This window comes from Anastrepha obliqua, chromosome 1 (assembly GCF_027943255.1).
Source record: "Anastrepha obliqua isolate idAnaObli1 chromosome 1, idAnaObli1_1.0, whole genome shotgun sequence".
In the NCBI taxonomy this organism is placed as follows: Eukaryota; Metazoa; Arthropoda; class Insecta; order Diptera; family Tephritidae; genus Anastrepha; species Anastrepha obliqua.
In genome coordinates, this window is record NC_072892.1 from 64,245,503 (window position 1) to 64,265,107 (window position 19,605).

Here is a 19,605-nt window from a genome sequence, read left to right on the forward strand (position 1 = left end):
GGATTTATCCAACTTGCGCAACCGAAAAACTTCAGCTTGGAGAGAGTTTAAGAAACAACCAACAGTAGTTAACAGAATAGCATACAAAAAAGCGAATGCAATTTTTAAGAGAGAATGTAAAGCCGCTAAAAGAATTTCCTTCACCAAATTCACTGAATCAATTAACCCACAAACATCTGTTAAGTTTTTATGGGGCAAAGTTAACAAGCTATACGGGAAGGCAACGCCGCTACATGTACGGGTATTGGAGACGGAAGAGGGGGGAACAGTGACAGACCCACACAACATAGCTCAAAGTTTTGCCAGTACATGGTCAGAGCAATCAAAAGACTCTAATTTCGCTAGCTCCTTTATCTCCAACAAATCAAATATAAATCTTTCCAGAAGTTATATAGTGGATACCATTGCCAACCTCTTAGAAGATCCAATAACTCTGATAGAATTTGATTCTGCTCTCAACACTGCCAAAGGTAAGTCCGGTGGCTTTGATAAAATACCTTACTCAATGTTAAAACACCTTCCATATGGCATAAAACAGAGGTACATCCAACTTTATAATGAGATTTTCCAGATAGGACATATCCCACAAGAATGGAAAACAGCGACAGTTCTATCCATTCTAAAGCCAGGCAAACCTAAAACAGAGGTTAATGGATACAGACCGATTTCCCTTCTGTCGTGCCCCGCAAAAATTCTCGAAAAGATTGTAGCTAAAAGACTTACGTGGTTTTTATCTAGGAGAAAGCTGATAAGCCCGCATCAAATGGCATTTAAGTCAGGGAAAGGTACGTTAGATGCACTACTGCATATTGATAACCAGATTGCACAATCCATATCCAGGCGGCACCACATATCCATTTTATCAGTCGATTTTGAAAGGGCATATGACCGTATTGGGAAGCATGCAATCCTCAATCAACTGATGGAATGGAAAGTAGGACCAAAATTACTCAGATATATTCACTCATTCTTATCAAACAGAAAGTTCCGTATTAGAATTAACGGTATATATACAAAAACCTATCCACTTGAAAACGGTATACCTCAAGGGTCACCATTGTCAGTCATACTATTTCAAATTGGCACAGAACATATCAACAAAATAATGCTTGGGTACCCATGCTTCAACTATTGTATTTATGCAGATGACTTTTACCTGCTAGCAAAAATTAAGAGCGAGGAAGAATTCAAGAACAGATTAAGGGCGCTTTTCCAAGAAATCTTGGACTGGTGCCATTACTCTGGTTCGCAGATATCTTTTCCCAAAACAAAATTATTACATGTATGTATGAAGACTAGCTGTAGATTAAGCGATCTCGTTATAGATAATAAGCGTATAGAATATGTTAAGTCACTAAAGATACTAGGATTAGTCTTTAATAATAAGTATACGTGGTCGGCACACATAGAAGCCTTAAGAATATCATTATTTAATCGATTAAATCTCATTAAATGTCTAACATCATACCACAGTAGCGCTCATCCTAATAGCGTCATTAATATTACAAAGGCGTTGGTGCTTTCGAAAGTTGATTATGGACTCGCTATATACGGCAACACTTCGGAAAGACAACTCAATAAACTCAAGGGTGTTTACAATGCAGCAGCAAGACACAGCATAGGAGCTTTTCGCATTACACCTATAAAAAATATATATGCCGAGACTGGCATCCCAGATATCATCAGTAGATACGAAGAGTTCACATCTAAACAAATCCCAAAAGTTAAGCAGTTGGTCACTAATATAAATCAATTGGCCACAAGGAAACGAGACCTACGATTCCCCCCAGCAATATGTGCTATCATTAAAAATGGGTATAAGATTGGCATAAGTATTAGGGCATACAAACTATACTCGCCTCAAAAACCCCCTTGGCATTTCAGTACAAACTCTATAGTCACGGACCTAATGCAGCTACCAAAATCAACAACGAATCCACAAGTCTTTATAACAACGTTTAAGGAAGTGGTTTCCAAATTCAGACTGCAAAACTGGAATCTAATTTATACAGATGGTTCAAAAACGGAGCATGCTACCTCGTTTTCAATTATTAGTAGCGACCTCCGACTTGAAAAACTCTTTCGTCTTGATGAAAACAGCTCTATCTTTACCGCTGAGACTCAAGCATTGCTAGGAGCCGTTAACACGTGTAAAGTAATCCAAGGAAAACATCTGATTTGCTCTGACTCATTATCTGCCATAAAAGCACTGCTTAACATTCAACACAAAAACGAGACTATTCAAAAGATCAGAAATGCATTAATCCAATACCCTACTAAGATAAAAATAATGTGGATTCCAAGTCATGTTGGCATCCGTGGAAACGAACTAGCTGACGAAGCCGCTAAATTTGCTACAACAGCACCTATCATCACTCAAAAAACTGTTAACAAAAATGACATCATAAGGTCAGTAAAATACCACTACTCCCAAATAAATAGAAATAAATGGAGCAGATACATTGACGGATATAAAAGTTTCAACGAAGAAGGATTAGCCATTAAGTATCCGTATAATTTTTCCAGAAATGAACTTATAAAATATACACGCTTAAGGCTCTGCCATACGCGACTAACACACAAACATATTATGGAGAAAATACCACCGCCAACATGTCTACTTTGTCTAACCAGCGCACTAACTTTCGAACATTTAGTTTACAACTGTAGCTATATTAAGAGTATGCAACTACAATTATTCAATGAAATATGTTTTCCCAAATTGTTAAAAAATGTTACCTCAGAAAACATTACCAATACCATATTGCTCTTAAAAAGATGTGGCATTTATTATTCAATTTAAACAACTTTAATAATTATCTGATCAATCTATATTAGGCCGAGGACCACAGTTGTTAGTTGCCTAGTTTTACAGTTTATTTATGTAATTTAATTATGTAAGTAAATTTACTAAATAAATAAATAAATAAAAATTATTTCCCCCCACTAAAGAAAAATTCCTCTACTACAACCGAATGGGCTACTACAGTATCAATGCCATGATTGATTTTTACTTTATTAGCTCCAACAAGGTGGCATACTGCTGCCGTGTTGTTACAACTTTCCACCTGTGGAAGTCATATACAAGTACATATACTTAAAAAACACTATTTTCACTTATAGTTTAGTGCATATAGGACTTACATTTTACAGCTTTTGTATTTACTTCCTTTCAAATCCTCTTTTTATTACTCGTTCTAACTTTTGTGCGCTAGTCTAACGCCATCGTAGAAAAATTGTACGAAACTCTAAGATTTGGCGTTACGAGTGTATTCGGTGAATGCTACTCTATGAATTTCGAATGTACGCTCGGAGCTATTCGAATTGTATGATTACAATTTCTTAGTTTCTACGTAAAACAGTCCACGATGAATTGCATGATAGGGCTGTTTGCGTTTTCCAGAGCCTTTGGTGTAGCTTGACTGTCACTAAAGACTCCAATCTGTTTCCGCTCCATCTCCTCGCTATTATCCATTCTGCCACTTTCAGAATGGCAAAAATTTCCGTTTGAAAAACAGTTCTCATTCTTCCCATAGCTACGCACTGAAGCTTGCAGATTTGTCACAATATTTGCGAAGAGCTTTTTGCTCAAAATCTTGACTAATCAATATTTAGTTATTTTGATGTGAAGGGAAACGAATAGAGGAGTAAGTAAAGGGTGATTTTTTAAGAGCTATAGAAAAGTTTTTCAAAAAAATACACGTAAAATTCAAAAAATTGTATGCAATTTTTATTTAAATCGATAGTACAGTCCATATAATTTAATGTTTGAAGATTATTTCATGCAAATGTTGACCGCGACTGCGCTTCAAATGGTCCATCCGCTTAGTCCAATTATAGCATACTCCTTCCAATGTTTCGCCCTCTCACATGTAAATGCTTTAATGTTGTCTTCCAATGCGTTAATTGAAGCAGGTTTGTCTGAATAGACATGAACTTTAACATAGTACGCAAAAAATATCTAAGGGCGTTATATGGCACGATCTGGGTGGCCAATTGACCGGTCCCGAACGTGAAATAAAATGTTTACCGAACTCGCCGCTCAACAAGTTCATTGTTACGCGTGCTATGTGGCATGTGGCACCGTCTTGCTGAAACCACATGTCATGCAAGTCAAGCTCTTCCATTTTGGGCAAAAAAAAGTTGGATATCATTTCACGGTAGCGCTCACCATTCACAGTTACGTTACGATTCGCAGCATCTTTGAAGAAGTACGGTCCAATGATACCTCCAGCCCATAAAACGCACCAAACTGTGACCTTTTCTGGATACATTGGTAGCTCTTGCAATTCTTCTGGCTGATCTTCACTCCAAAATCGACAATTCTGCTTATTTACGTACCCATTGATCCAAAAATGAACTTCGTCGCTGAACACAATTTTTCGATAAAAACTGGATCTTAAGCTTTATAGACCAAACTGAAGATGTTTGACAGTGAAACAAAACACGAAACGTGCGTCAGCTATTCGAACCAACTGTTTAAAAAGATAATAGCTAAAAAATCACCCTTTATGTTGGGAGGAGTTTCTCCTGATGTTTTAAAATGCGATTTTTCTAACTACCGCGAAATAAATCACAAAAACTCAATTTGAAGTGTTTAGCAGTTGTTTGTTTATTAATTTTTCGTTTTTGTAGCATATTTCATATTTCGTAATTTTATTATATTTCTTCTTGTAATTTCTATATTTATTACTTGTTATGCTATAAACTATATTTACAATGGGTCTATTTATGTAAATCCCTATGATAAGGGTTTATGCGTACAATGCACATATTTATGTACACAAGATTGTGCCTTATTGGGGTATATGTATGTATGTATGCATATGTGTATATATGTATATGTTTTATTACTAATGAGTACTTCTAGGTATACATCACTAAGTAATTCAATTTCTTAAAGTACGATGTTGTCGTTGATCTTTTAAGTAAACTAAGTATATAAAAAATAATAAACTACGCAAAAAAATTGTATTTTCCTTTGCATAATCGTTGAGGTGAAATACTAACTTAGCACTGTTAGCGATATTCTTCGTTGATTATATGATACACTACAATAAACAATTTTGTTGGCTTGCTAAAAATTTAAGTTACATAGATATTTCTTGTTGACTGATCTGCATTTTTGATAAAAAAGTCCTTTTACTAAAATCCTGGTTAGCAAAGCTCACTTGATGACTTATTTTTATTAATTAGATTGCATAGTTGCATACAAAATTTTGTTTTTTGACAATTGGCAACTGTGGAACGCATTTCGAAAAGTTTTTATTTCCGGTTTTTGGCTATAAATTTGAAGGCGTTAACAGGTATTTTAAGCCAATTGGATATTTATTGTTTGCAATCGGTGAACTTGGTGGGTTTTCACATCATTTATAATACTTGAATGCATAATTCATTATAAAACAAAAACAAAAACAAAAAAAGTTTTAATATCCACTTTTATATTATTTTATCATACATGCCTCTGACTCGGCGTTTTGACTAAATAGTCTTCAACATCAATCATCTACTCAGAAATACATTTGCTATTAATTTTTAAAAGAAATTTGTGAGTTTAGACTTAAAAAAAAATTTTATTTATTTTGGAGCACTTTCTATAGTGTGAGAACCCCACAAAATGTTTACTGTGTCACAATTTGTAAAGTCTTAACATCTGAATTGGCTGCATTACTTCAAATTTGTTATCTACTATATATATTTTTTATCCTCGAATGCATAAAAATAAATGTCAGTAAGTAGCGTTTTCTCGGTTTTTGCGGGGAAAAAAGAAAGTCGCGTTTGGCTAAAGTTTGCGCCATTTGCTGGTATAAAATTTGGTTTGATCAACGGTAGCATTTTTCATTTTTTTTAATCAGACTTTTAATATCAAGGCCTGCTACATCAGCAGACGTAGCAAAAAAGTGAGAGCCAAGATGCTTTAATTTTAGTCCCGCAAGAGTAGGACATCTATGAAGAAGGTACTGAGATGATTCCACCTCATCTTTCATATAGCTGACGCAGAAAGGACGCGAAGTAGTTCCAAGTCTCATAGCATGCATACCTCGCGGAAAGTGTGCTGTGAGGACACCCACAAAATTTGAGAGCTGAGATTTTGTCAACCTCAGAAGTTCGCTCGAGCGCCTACGATCCATCCGTGGTCAGAAGAATTTCAGGACTTTATAAGTCGCCCAGCACTCGCTGAGTTGGCACGAAGCTCATCTTTCTAGAAGCAGTCCACTGGTGTACAAAGGGATCCCAATCAGCTCCCTTCGCGGGAAAATCACCTCACACGCCGCTTGTCTGACCAGCTCATTCGTCTCACAGTTTCCTGCAATGTTGCTGTGACCAGGAATCCAGATGAGCCTTATGTCAAAGAATTCGGATGCAATCGAAAGTGAAGCCAGGCATTCCCTGGCCAGTTTCGAATACACCATCATTGACCCGAGGACCCTAATTGCCGCTTGGCTATCGGAATAAATATTTACTTTCTTTACAGTTAGTACGCATGCGAGTAGCCAATCCGTTGCTTCTTTGATTGCGGCTACCTCTGCTTGGAACTAACTGCAGTGGTTCGGTAAGCTGAATTTGAGTCTGATGGGGAGCTTCTCGCAGAATACTCCTTTGCCAACTTTTTCTTCCAACTTCGATCCATTTGTGAACTGGTTCACCAGGCGCTGTCTCCAAGTGTAGACCCCCGTTCACTCCTCCCTTGATGGAATGTGAGTGGAGAATGTTCCGCCTGGACTTAGTGAGGGTGTACACTGATCCATCGACAGGCGGATGCATGGGCAAGCATTTTTGTAACCCATTAAATTTTAGTATAAAAAATGTATGTTTCAAGTGATTACAAAATACCGTTAATTATTAAAATTATTCACTGAGACGACACGCTTTTTCTCCCATACAGAGTACAGGCTCGCATTTACTGCATTAAAATGCAATGGGCTGTACAACCGCAGAAAAATTCTGGTTAGAAAGTTGATAGTCTTGAGGAAATTAAAAAAAATTTTTAACTTTGCATTATTTTGTTGTAGCATTAACTATATATCGCACCCTAAATACAAAAGGGTCACAACTCAAAATGTCCCTTCTGCTCAAATATGAACGAGACGTTATCAATAAAACGGTCCGCGGATGACATATGGCAAAAATAAATTTTTTATTTTTTGGTAGGACTGTTATAAGCTTACATGGCAAATTTCAGCGTAATATGTCACATAGTTTGTTTTCTGTGCTACTGTAAACAAGTCAAGCTCGAGTGTGGAAAATTTTGAGTTGTGACCCTTTTGTATTTAGGGTGCGATATGTAGATATACATATATACTTTTGAATTAACAAAGTGGTTAGGGCCAATAAAGTCAGTAGACAATTTATTTTTATAAAATACAAAATCACATTTTTCGTGTATGAAATAAAATATGCATGAAATATGGTCCTCACCGAAAGCAAAGTGCTGTTTCTATCATTATTAGCATAGTATTATATGTACAAATTTTTATGGCCAAACACCAATACATACATACATAGGGTATTTAGGAAAATACTTCGTTAATTAATTTCGTTTCGTGCTTATCTTTTATTTAAGAGTGAGTTGATGGAGAAATTCGAATTGAATTTCACATTCACATTCACATTCGGTTCATCGACTGGTATTGGTTGACGATGATGTTGTTGCTGTTGTGAAACATGCTCATTTCCTCGTTGCTGTAGCACTTTTTGTCGTTCATGTAATGCTACCATTTCCTCACTATCTATTGTTGTTGCCGCCAATGTCTTACTCATGCCCATAGTCGGTGTTAAGTTGACTGATTTCAGCTTGTGACGCGGCTTGCGTAGAAATTTTGTTGAAATCGTAAATTTACCCGGTTTGCTTGTAGCCTTTGCAGCGATTGCATTTGTTGTTACTGTTGTGGTTGACATTGTTGCAGCAGTGGCGATTGCTACAGCTGCTACTGCTGTTGTGGTTGGAAAGGTAGTTACTGCAACCTGGTCACGTGTCGCCAATTCATTCTTAACACAACTTGAGAAACGACTTAGATTTGTTTCACCTACCGGCAGATGCTTCCCCATGCGCTGCACTTTTTCATCTAGTTGTCGCAACATTTCCTGTTGCCGTTGTTGTGGTTGTGGTTGTGTGGCGCAACATATTGCTGACGACTTTTGTCTGCGCCGCTCTTGTGTATCGAAACAATTGAGAAAATTCTGTACATGCATCAAATTATCATTGCCGCCAGCCAGTTTGCGTTGCAACTCCACACCCTCACACTCATTGGCATCCTCCTCGTCTGCTTCCGCCTCATAATCTAACGAACGATAAGATGAAGAAAGTGTCGAAGACAGACTGCTGCTGCTACCACTGTGGCTGCGACTGCGACTGCGAGCGCAACTGCGATTCCTCTGCTCGTACGCCGCGTTACTGCCGCTGTTGAGCGCGTAAATGTTGCTAGATGCACTGCTTGTTGCAGCTGTTGCTGGTGTTGCAGGTGCAGCAGCTGCAACTGTAGTTTGTTCGTCATCGGAGGACAGTTGAATCGTCTCTTTGTCGGATTCAAGTTTTTGATGTTGTTGCTTTTGCGTTGTTTTGCGTGTGTCATTTTGTTTCTGCTGCAGTTGCGGCGGTCGCTGCATTTGTGTTTTGTGCTGCAATTTTGGTTCTTGGTGTTGTTGTTTTTGCATTGTATGAGCTGCTGTATGCATTGTTGCCGTTTCAGACGCTTTTCGCACTTTTGCTTTTTGCGACTGTTTTACTTTTTTTAACGGTCGTTTTTCTGGTTGTTGTTGCTGGCCCACGGGTTGTTCCTGCTGTGGTTGTGGCTGGCGGCTAGGGCGAAATGCCAATAAAGCTGCTGTCGATTTTCAGCTGGGCTTTACTAGGTTATCGTCGCGTCTTAGCTGCGACTGTCGTTCGCAAATTGACGGTCGATGTGACGATTCGGAAGTGGGACGAAAAGTAAATAAAGTGTTAAAAAATTATGCAACGAACATTTGATTTGAAACATATGCCAACATTGAACAATGATGTGTTTTTATTGATTTTGGTGATTGGTGAATGATGTGGCCTGATGAGAATTTTCAAAATTTTTACAAGCAATCAATAATTATTTCAATTTTTTGCTCTGCACATACACAAATACGAGTATCTTAACAACAATTTTGATTACTTCTAAAAATACTTTTCTGCAAATTTGTTCGAAATAGGGAGTGAATAGAGGTATATATTTATGGGGGGTCAAAATTAGTACATTCAGTTTAACTTTAAATTCCAATTAGTTTTTTTAGATGGTTATGATGATGATCGTGACTGCAATGTGTTTGTTGTTATTGTTTAAAAAAATAGTTTTACTACAATATTATACTTTGTAAACAAGTTAGAAAAAAAATAAAGAACAAATTTTTTAGTGGGCTTTGAATTTAACTCTGCTTATCAATTAAATTAAGCTCAAATGTCCACTTTCGCAGTTTTAAAATTCACGACAGTTAATCACGCACTAAAACCGGGCGCTTAAGGGGTTAGGTAGGTTTCAGAGGTTGAAACAAAGAAGATTTTGACTATTTTTTTTTAGTATATAAAATCATATATTTTATTTAAGCAATTCACTGTATCTAAGATACATATATAAACAGTATTTTGTGAAATTTTTATTTAAAAATTTCGAAAACTCAGCCGTTGGTACCTCATCTTCCTTGGCGTCTCAAAAAAAAAATGCTCTTGCCGTGGACAGCATAGCTCATTATTGGTTCATCTAAAATCAGAAAACCAAACGGATTTCGTTAGTACATGGATAAATCTCGTTGTTGTACGAAGGAAAAAAAAATCAAAATTTGAATTTATGACAGGCTTTGAACCAAAAAACACATTTTTTAGTGAAATTTTCGACATACATTGGCTAAAAGAAAATTGTTGTAATTAACAAAAAAAAAGTCCTTCGTTCAATAACTAGATAATGTTATTTCAAAGATTTGTACAAAATTTGAACTAAATCGCTTCATAACTTTTCGAGATATCGTGTCCACCGACTTAAAAAATTTTTTGAGATAAACACGTATACGAGCGAAGCGCTCAACTGACGTGGCCTAATGGGCGTAACTTCTGAAGGGTCTATCTCTTAGAATTTTACTCGGATTGACTTAAAATTTTAGGAGAGTATTTTAAACATACTGTACTATTTAATGAGACAAAAAAACAAAATTCGATTTTTTGAACTTTTCAAACCCACCTAACCCCTTAATTCCATAAAAAAATTTATGTGAGATGTAGACATTCAGGAAAGATAATTTTCTGCCTGAGCTTATCTTATAATATTTGGGTATATCACTCATTCTATATTAAAAAGCGAAACATAGCCTAAATAAATTGTTCTCCAACCGAAATATATTTTTCAAACAATATTTGATTAAATTTTTATGAAGGAAACAGAAATTTTTGAAAAATCATCAAAATTAATATCACTGCAAAATTTCAACATTCCAACGCATAAAATAATTGACAATTGACAGACTTCCTGTCAAAACTTCCAGCGGGGAAAAGCTGCCACTATCAAAATAACAGACAATTAAAAAATCCTACAAGATCTGGTAAATTGTAACCAGTGTTGCCGTTTTGCTTATTAATTTTTTTTACATATCACAATCATAGTTTGAGGAAAAAGAAATCCATTATTTTTGTGTAACATTTTTGGGCAAATGATTTAAAACTGTTTTATGGTCGATATTCAACCACTGGGCTACGACGTGCTGATCCCACGACTACTAGCATGCCGGCCAACTGCGATTATTTCTGTGATTTTATCGAAGTTTCCGATATTCTTGACATTTTTTTTAATATTAAAAATGCCTAAACGGAATCGACGAAACATAAATTGCACGTAATTAACTGTTATAGCATCGGCACCATAAACACCATTAACAGTTTCAGCGGCGTAGCTTGCATTTTCAAAGAAATACCGAGTTTTCTCTTTGTAGACTTCCACTGTTCATCATCGTTTTGGCGTTACAGTTCGGGGTGGACCCTTGCTTCCTCTACAATACGCCTCCATTCTTCTTGTTGTGAGATTCTCATCTTTCGTATATCGTCTTCTACGTCTTGCAACCATCGTCTCCTTGGCCGGTCTCTCCTTCTTGCTCCTTCAGAGTTTGCTTCAAATACTTTTTTGGTCTATCTTTCGCTGCTCATTGCTGCACACGTGTCCATACCACCGTAATATTTGGAACTTTATAAACCGCGTTACATTTCCTCCCGCGATTAAAACACTGAGCTCGTGGTTATACCGTATACAGAATGTACCGTCTTCTAATCGTACAGTGCCGAATATTCTTCTAAGCATTTTTCTTTCAAATCGCATCACTAAATTCACATCATTAACGTTACGGACCCATGTTTCACAGCCGTAGGTGAGAACCGGTCTTATTATAGTTTTGTACATCTGTAGTTTTTGTTCCTTTGATATCAATGAAGACTTCATAAGTTTGATATGGCCAAAATACGCTCTCTTAGCTGCCTTAATACGGTCTTGTATAGATAAGGACATATCCTTATTTATGCTGAGTACTACGTCTAAGTATATGAACTCTTGCATGAACTCAAAAGCATAACTTCCGATTCTGATGTGACTATCAAGAAAGGATCGTGTCATGTACTTCGACTTTTCTTCATTTATATTGAGGCCCGCTGGTCTTGTAGCTTGTACTAAACGCATGAAAACGTTCTGAATAGCCTCCCTATTTCTCGCAGGAATCACAATGTGGTCAGCGTATACGCATATTTGTGTCGATTTATAAAATATTGTGCCACCTTGAGCTATTTCGCTGATTGCTGAATGCAGTGTTAAATTAAATAAAAGCGTTGATAGTGAGTCACCTAGCCTCACGCCGGATTTCATTTCGAATTCGTCAGATATTTCGAGTGTATAAGAGTCATATTGATCAGAACTTTTAGGTGATGGTCGACATATTTTCTGTTGACTGTCTATAAAGAGCGAGTGTAAATTAATGTTGATCTCATAACATTTTTCGAATATCTGCGACATGATAAAGCATTGATCTGTTGGCGAGCGTCCGATTCTAAAACGGCATTGGCAATCTCCCACAATCTCTTTTGCATACACATTTAGTTTCTCATACAGTATGTTTGATAGAATTTTGTAGCTCACGTTGAGAAGAGCTTTCGCTCTATAATTTACACAATTTAATGTGTCCCCTTTTTTATAAATTGGGTCTATTAGGCTTGTAGACCATTCTTCATATATATTTTCTGTTCTCCAAATTTTAAGTATTATCTCATGTATCTGTCTTATCAACTCCTCTCCGCCATATTTTTGAGCTCTGCATTTATATGGTCTTCACCACCTGACTTGTAGTTTTTCAGCTTCTTCCATTGTTTACAGGGTGTTCACAACTGAATGGAACAAACAAAAAACAGCAATATAATTTTTTTAATGTGAAATGTCACATTGACAACGGGCATAAACATTAAATTGTATGACCGATACTTTACGAGATATCGATGTCTATAGCCATCTACCGAAAAACAATGTATTTCTTTTTCTTCAAACTAATAGTTTAAGTATTTGGTTATCAAAATTAATCACCCATCATCCGAAGTTTTATAATTTTTGCAAATAGCAATCACATTTGACACTTGCGAACTAGACAGTTGCAGTACACACACAGATAAACTTCAAAATAGAAATTTCCATCACTCATAATCATTTTTTTATTTAGCCGAAAAGCTATGCAAAAACAAAATTGGATGATTAATTTTGCGTCACCTTGTATTTCTAAAATGGTTACTTTTTAATGAAACTTCATAAAAATGCATTCTTTAAAGGTCGTGACACTACACCAGCAATACTGTTCTGTACGTTTGATTGTAAAGCAAAGTATTGAGAAACTAGAAAATAAATACTGAATTCGCCTTATTTCATTCTGAGCTGACAGCCACATGAACACGGCGAAAGAAAAAAACAATTCAGCTGATTTACCAACACCACCTTTAATATATTCGCCTTATGCAGAACCAAATTTTTCGGATCGTACGAACATTAAAACTAAACTTTGGAAGAGATAAAGATAAACACTTTTCAATACAAAAAGTTTGAAAGGAACTGTTAAAAAGTAATTTTGTGGGTGAAATATGGACCCCTGGAGAATGCGTTCAATTTTGAATTTTGATCCAGCCAATAATCCATACTAGGTTGTTCAAAAAGTTTTGTGGTTTGATAAGAGAGCGGATGCTGTGAGCCAAATTTTTTTTTAAGTTATACTCTCTTCACACAAGTAAGCTTCGTTTCAATCTGTCAATTCATTCTTTGTTTACAAACCATTTAGCATCGACGTGTCACAGTATTTACTACAATGGAAAAAATAAAGTATCGTGCATTGATGGAATTTCTATTTTTGGAAGCTTTAAAAGCAAAGGAAATTTATGCAGGAATGTTCAAAGTGTATAGAGACTTTTCGACATCAATTAGAGTACAGTAGAAAGATGGGTTGCTGAATTTAAAATTTGAATTCTCGTATGAATGCTTGTAAGCGTGCCCATGGTGCACATTTAAATGGTGTAATTTTTCACACATAAATGCGAAGAGCCAAATTTTGAATGGAAATAGTCAGACCAAAATTTTTCAATGTTTTATTTTAAAACAACATCTAGGCATGTCCTTTGAAATACCCTTTATATGCGAATCTAAATAAAATGTCAAGGTTTGAACGAAAATTTGACTCTTCGATAAGAACATAGGACATTAAAATATTCAAGCATCACAAAAAATAAATTATATCAATAGCACTGAAGGCCCTAGTAGTCAGTGTCCGAATTAAGTTAGGGTTATATTGTATATATCTCCTATAAATAATAATAATAATAAATTATATCAATACTGTGGTAATTAAAGCCTATAAATTATATTTTTTTGGCTCAAATAATCTTTCCCGATTTCGCCGTCTACACTGATTCAATAATTAAAAATTTCAATACAAAAAATAACAACAAACACTTAAATGTTAATGCTAAAGTTAATGAGTTGTTTCGTCTGTTTAAAAACAATTAATATTTGAATGCTGAATAATCGAATAGTATTAATTAGTTTTTGAACGTTTTTAGAACATTTAACATTTATTTAATAAGCCATCACGCCACACCACTACTACCTGATGATGAGTATAGAGCGAGTGAGGAGTATACGCGGAGGAGGACGTGGGGTGGCTGCTATCCGATGTGAGTAATGTGGTATTACCACCACCACCACCACCACCACCATCACCACCACCACCACCACTACCAATACCGATGGCATGGATTGTTGTTGTTGTGGTTGTTGACCCACCTCGTGAAGCGGCGGCGTTGCTGCTGTTATTCGAATTGTTGTTGTTGCTGGCATGAGCGCCAACCATGCCAATGCCGCCATTGCCACAGACACCGACGCCGACACCCCCGCCTATACGTACTGCCGAAAGTGGATGCGGTTCAACACCGATGCCGGCGCTAACGTTAACCGCGGCAGAGGGATGCGTTTGGTGTGCGTGATGAGGATGAGTAGCGTGCGTGTGCACGTGCGGGTGTGTATGCGTGTGTGCCAGATGCAGCGGATGAGCGGCGTGCAAGTGTGTATGAGCGGGCTGTTGTTGTTGTTGTTGCTGTTGCTGCTGATGATGATGCATGGCCGCTACAGCAGCCGCACTTTGTACGATATGTTGATGTTGTTGTTGTTGTTGCGCAACGGCGAGTGACATCTGGTGATGTTGGTGCTGTTGTTGTTGCTGTTGCTGATGCAACGATTGCATGTGCTGCTGATGCTGCTGCTGTTGTTGTTGTTGTTGTGCGAGCCGATTGGCAGTCATTGTGGACATACCAACAGCAGCTGCTGCTGAGGCGCCGGTCGTTGGCGCCGTCGTATGCATGTTGCTGAGTCCATCGAGACTATTCGGATGCATTGTTGCTAACGATGTTGCTGGCAAGTTGCCGGCCATGCTGGTTGCAATCGAAGGCATGGCTGAGGAATTTACATAACTGGTCGTGGAATGCCTGCTAGCGCAACCAACAAATGAAGTGCATATGCACGCATACACAAAATAAAGCACACGGAAAAGGTGCAACGGCACAAACACAGTAGGCGAGCGATATGATGTGAGGTGAGCAACGAACGGGTGACGGAGCAGTGACGAGCGGTAATGAAAAAACAAAAACAATAAATTAAAAATTAACAAAAAAATTTTGTGAAAATTTGTGGAGCATAAGAAAACATCAAAATCTAGCTGCCAGCAGCTGTTAAAATGTTTACTCTTAACCTTAACTAGACACAACTTACCTCAAGCCAATAGATGGCCCGACGCCACTGCCGCTGACGCCGCCTGCGCCAACGAGCGCCCCTGTTGACGCCGCACCAGCGCTTGCCTGCCGAAAATCGATGCCATTCTCCAAAGCAAGTGGTTGTTGTTGTTGTTGCTGAACACCAGCACTACCACTAGTATTTAGCCTCGTGGTCGTTGTACCGCCGCCACAGCCCGTTGCTGCCGTTGTAGTTGTATTGGGCAAACGCGCATTTACTGTCAGCGCTGAGAGCGATGTGGTCACTGCGGTGGCGAGCGAAGCTGCAGCGGCAGTTACCACAGTTGTTAGCGCAGCGCCGGCATTACCTGTGCCACCGACACCGGCGGCACCACCGCCGCCCGCACCCTGATTGTTCCCACCAAGCGCATTCACCGCCGCAGTAGTTGTTGCTATCGCTGCTGCTGCACAAGCAGCTGCTATTGCAGAGTTCGTAGTGGCTGCGCCTGCAGCCGTCGTTGTTGTGGTTGTCGAAAGGGTAGCAACACTGGTGAATACCGCTGTCGATGATACGGCCGTGGCTGTAACATCGTTAGGTGCAGTTCAAACTTTTTTGTATTTTTTTTTTAAGGAAAAGCTATAGATTTTTTATGTGAAGCGAGAAAGAATCTTCTGCGCCCTCAGTGAATTGAAAAGAATGAATGTGCGGATGGATTTGGGGAACAAACTTTCAAAACATAGTAGGGTTTTTTTTTCTTTATGTAAACAATAAGTCGCAAGAGTGAAAGAATAACTGGTTTTACGCTTGAGGAATAATATTTTTTAATAGTTGAAAACAAAACTCACAACCCAACAAAGCACGTTGTTCTTATGAGGTTTCATTGCCTTGGTATGCAAGTCGGACCGGGCCATTTACTAGCTTAGTCACTTTATAATGGGTGTGCCATTAACACCGCGTTTTTTTCTCACTCTCGTTTGACAGATGTCAGGTGTGAATATTGAGGCTTGTGAAAATTCCGGAAACGGTACGAAAAATTTGATTTGGGGCAACAGTGGTGCGAATTAGCTACCAAGATGATTCAATTAGGCGCCGTGGAATTTTTTGTTAAGGTTTTTTTTTTTAACTAAGGGGAATTTGCTAATTTTCTAAGTGCAATTATTACACTGAAAGTCGAAATTCGATGTGTCATTCACGAAATTGGTCCTGTACTATCTATGCCCAAATGTTATCAGAAAACCAAAAGGGCAAACATTTGAGTCGATAATTTATCGATTTATTATTTTTTATGCATATTCTCTACATTTCTACCCTCTTTATTACAAAAAATTCATAAAAATAAAAAATTTAGTTTAAAGTTTAAAAAATTTTATCGCAAAAAACGCTACACTCTTGCTTTTTTTAATGGTCTTAATGCGACACCCTGTGTGAATATATAAAAAACCAGACTGGGTTTTAAGGGAGTCATGATGCTCATGTCAAAATATCAAGTTGGTAAGAAAATAATTTCCATCTCTACAAATCTACCTTTCTTCTGCAGACTGACACTATGACATTGTCGGCAATCGGGAAAATTTTTTTTCAAATCTTAGTGTTCATTAAAAATTTAGCAAAGGATTCGTTTGATTGGGTGTATTCAGTACTGAGACTAATATCTGTTCGAGTGACTTTTCTTAATAAGCAAAATACTGCCCTATTTACGTCGACATTAATTACCTCACCAAAAAGCAACCAAAGCGTTTTGGTAAAACAAACCTCCCTACCATTGAAACGGCATTACCTACAAAGTTACTCTGAACTGTAGCATCAAAATATCTATGGAAGAAGCAAACGAAGAAAGCTGTCAGAAACTGCTTAGTACTCCGCCAAGGTAATAATAACACAAGGACTCATACTTCTTTGGTAACTCCTGAAAATCTATTCGAGCTTGGTTGAGCATCACTCAAACTGGAAAATGTTTGAGGTATTCACAAAGGTACCTTAAGTGTCGTATTGTCTTATAACGTAAACTTTAAACGTTTAAAAAATGTATTTAGGTAGTACGCAAGGTACCGCACAAGTCATATTATGAATTTTCACACAGTTAAAAAATATTTAGTTTCGGTTTCAAGTCCCCTAAATATTTATTTAACCGTTAAAAACTTTAAGACATAAATCATAGTAATAAGTTAGCGTCTAACGTGAAATTGCTGTTAAAATCCATATAAATTGCATTGCCGTGAAGTGTGCGCGAAACTTCGTATGTATCTCACGGCGAAGTAGTACTCAGTTCACGCCGTAAAATCACCGCACAGCATGCCAGCAACATTTTCTCAAACCTAGTTAAAATGCACAAGTAATTTAAAATTGGGCGAAAATTGACAGTTCGTATGCGAGTGAAGTGCCTGAGTTCGAATACTCATAAGGTATGTAATTTTTAAGTGCAATGTCTTTGAAAAGAGTCTAAGTAAATGGTCCTTATATTTTTATGTGCCAATATAAATGGCGGCAGCCGTAGCAGAATGGGTTGGTGCATAAAACAGCAAAATGGTAGAAACATTGTTTTATAATAGCCGTCGCTCTTAGGCAACCAATGGCAAACTTCCGAGCGTATTTCTGCCATGAAAAAGTTCCTCATGAAAAACCATTTGCTGTCCAGAGTCAGCTTAATTATTATTATTTTTAAAAACACTTTTTTTACTAAAATTTGCCAATTGCTTCAGCGGCATCGCTCATAAATTTGACGTTCCTTCTTATTTGACAATCAATGTTGCTAGCAACATTTCACGGCAAGCCAAATGCATGTTGCTAGCAATATTTTGCGGCTGTGAAGTTAGTACTACACCTAAGACAATAGGACACTTTGTGTACCACCTAAGTATTGGGTTGGGGAACAAGTTTATAGCGTTTTTATATTTTCTTTTATTTTACAACGATTCGTTTGCTGTTTGGCAAAGGGTAAGCATTCATTTGATAGAACTATTTCTGCTCTACAAAACTATGTTAATTGTATTTTTGAGTTATTTAATTTTTTATTAGTTTTCAGGCTTAGAAATGGAATATCCAGGAGGTAAAAATCAACATTTTCGGCATCTGTTCTTTTTTGCTTTTCATCGAGGACAAAAAGCTGCCGAAGCAGCCCGAAATATTGGCGAGGTGTATGGAGAAGATGTCATAGGTGAGCACGGAAATGGTTTGCAATGTTCAAAAATGGCTTCTTTGACGTCGGTGACTCGTCCCGCAACGGAAGGGCTGCCTTCTGAATTCGATGAAGAACGTCTCAAATCACTTTTGAAGAAGAACGGTCGCCAAACCATTCGAGAATTGGCGGAAAAAATTAGCTGCAATCATTAAACTATGCACCTTAATTCAATGGGATTTACCGAAAAATTGGGAGTCTGGGTGCCTCTCAGCATCTCGCCCGCCATCGAGCTACACGCCGTCATAAACAGCGCCTTCTGGCTCCAGAAAATACACCAAAGCCGAGAGTCAAGCCGGATCTTCAGAAGATCATAATATGTGTTTGGTGGGACTGGGAGGGTATGGTGCACTGGGAAATGCTCGAAAAGAATTTCACGGTCAACAAGAAACACTACATTGCCCAGCTACACCGCGTGAATGGGGCTATTCGACTGAAAAGACCTGATCGACATGGTCAAACCATACTCCTTCACGACAACGCCAGGCCGCATGTTGCACAAGTCGTCAAAGCCTTCAACATCATCAAGTCCTTCAGCATCCGCCGTATTCCCCGGACCTTGCACCGACCGATTACCCTCTTTTCCGCTCCCTGTGAAACCATATGAAGGGCCTTACCTTCGATGACAAAGAGGTCCTTAAAAACTGGCTCAACAACTTCTTTGATACCAGACCAGACAATTTTTGGCGGAAGAGCATCAACAAATTGGTCGAGAAGTGGGAAGAGGTAGTGAACAGCAACGGCGAATATATAATTGATTAACTTATTGATATAATTTTTTTTTAATAAAAGTCATCGGTAAAAACGCTACAAACTTATTCCCCAACCCAATATATTTTTGAAATCGAAACTAATTTTTTGTTTAAAAACAATTTTTTTTCAACTGAAAATACTTTTTGCCAACTCAACAGTAACAGTACGCCTTCTATGATACTTAGACTCGTAATGTACATCCTTTCGAATTCTTATCATCCAAAAATCTAGCTGGAGCTGAAGTGTATGGAAAAAGGTAAAGAAGTGAACATGAAAGGCCAACCGTTGCCAATAGCTTATTTATGCATATAAAAGTAGTAGAAAAACACCAAATAAAATAAATATGAATTGAATATATGTATAAATACCGAGGAAATGCTGAGAAACAGAATAGGGTTTTAAGTAGAATATTTGGTTTGAAACAATAGAGAG

The 19,605-nt window shown here is 37.6% G+C and overlaps 2 protein-coding genes across 6 annotated transcripts in view; both read right to left on the reverse strand.

Annotated features, from left to right (window-relative positions):
• Nucleotides 1-7,322: 7,322 nt before the first annotated feature.
• On the reverse strand, nt 7,323-9,133 carry LOC129247308 (uncharacterized). The gene has a single exon (XM_054886395.1). It carries the CDS (start codon nt 8,674-8,676, stop codon nt 7,549-7,551), a length of 1,128 nt encoding a protein of 375 aa, XP_054742370.1. The 5' UTR covers nt 8,677-9,133; the 3' UTR covers nt 7,323-7,548.
• Nucleotides 8,787-19,605, reverse strand: part of LOC129247279 (protein AF-10-like) — a 126,003-nt gene continuing 115,184 nt past the window's right edge. For 4 of the 5 annotated variants that reach the window (XM_054886365.1, XM_054886342.1, XM_054886348.1 and 1 more), the window contains exons 11-13: nt 15,285-15,825; nt 14,125-15,001; nt 8,793-8,877 (exon numbers count right to left, since the gene is read on the reverse strand). In XM_054886365.1, coding sequence (XP_054742340.1) covers nt 8,836-8,877; nt 14,125-15,001; nt 15,285-15,825 — 1,460 coding nt within the window. In that variant the 3' untranslated portion in view covers nt 8,793-8,835. Of the gene's footprint in view, nt 8,878-14,124; nt 15,005-15,284; nt 15,826-19,605 lie in introns of all 5 variants that reach the window. The other variant, XM_054886373.1, reaches the window with a different exon arrangement.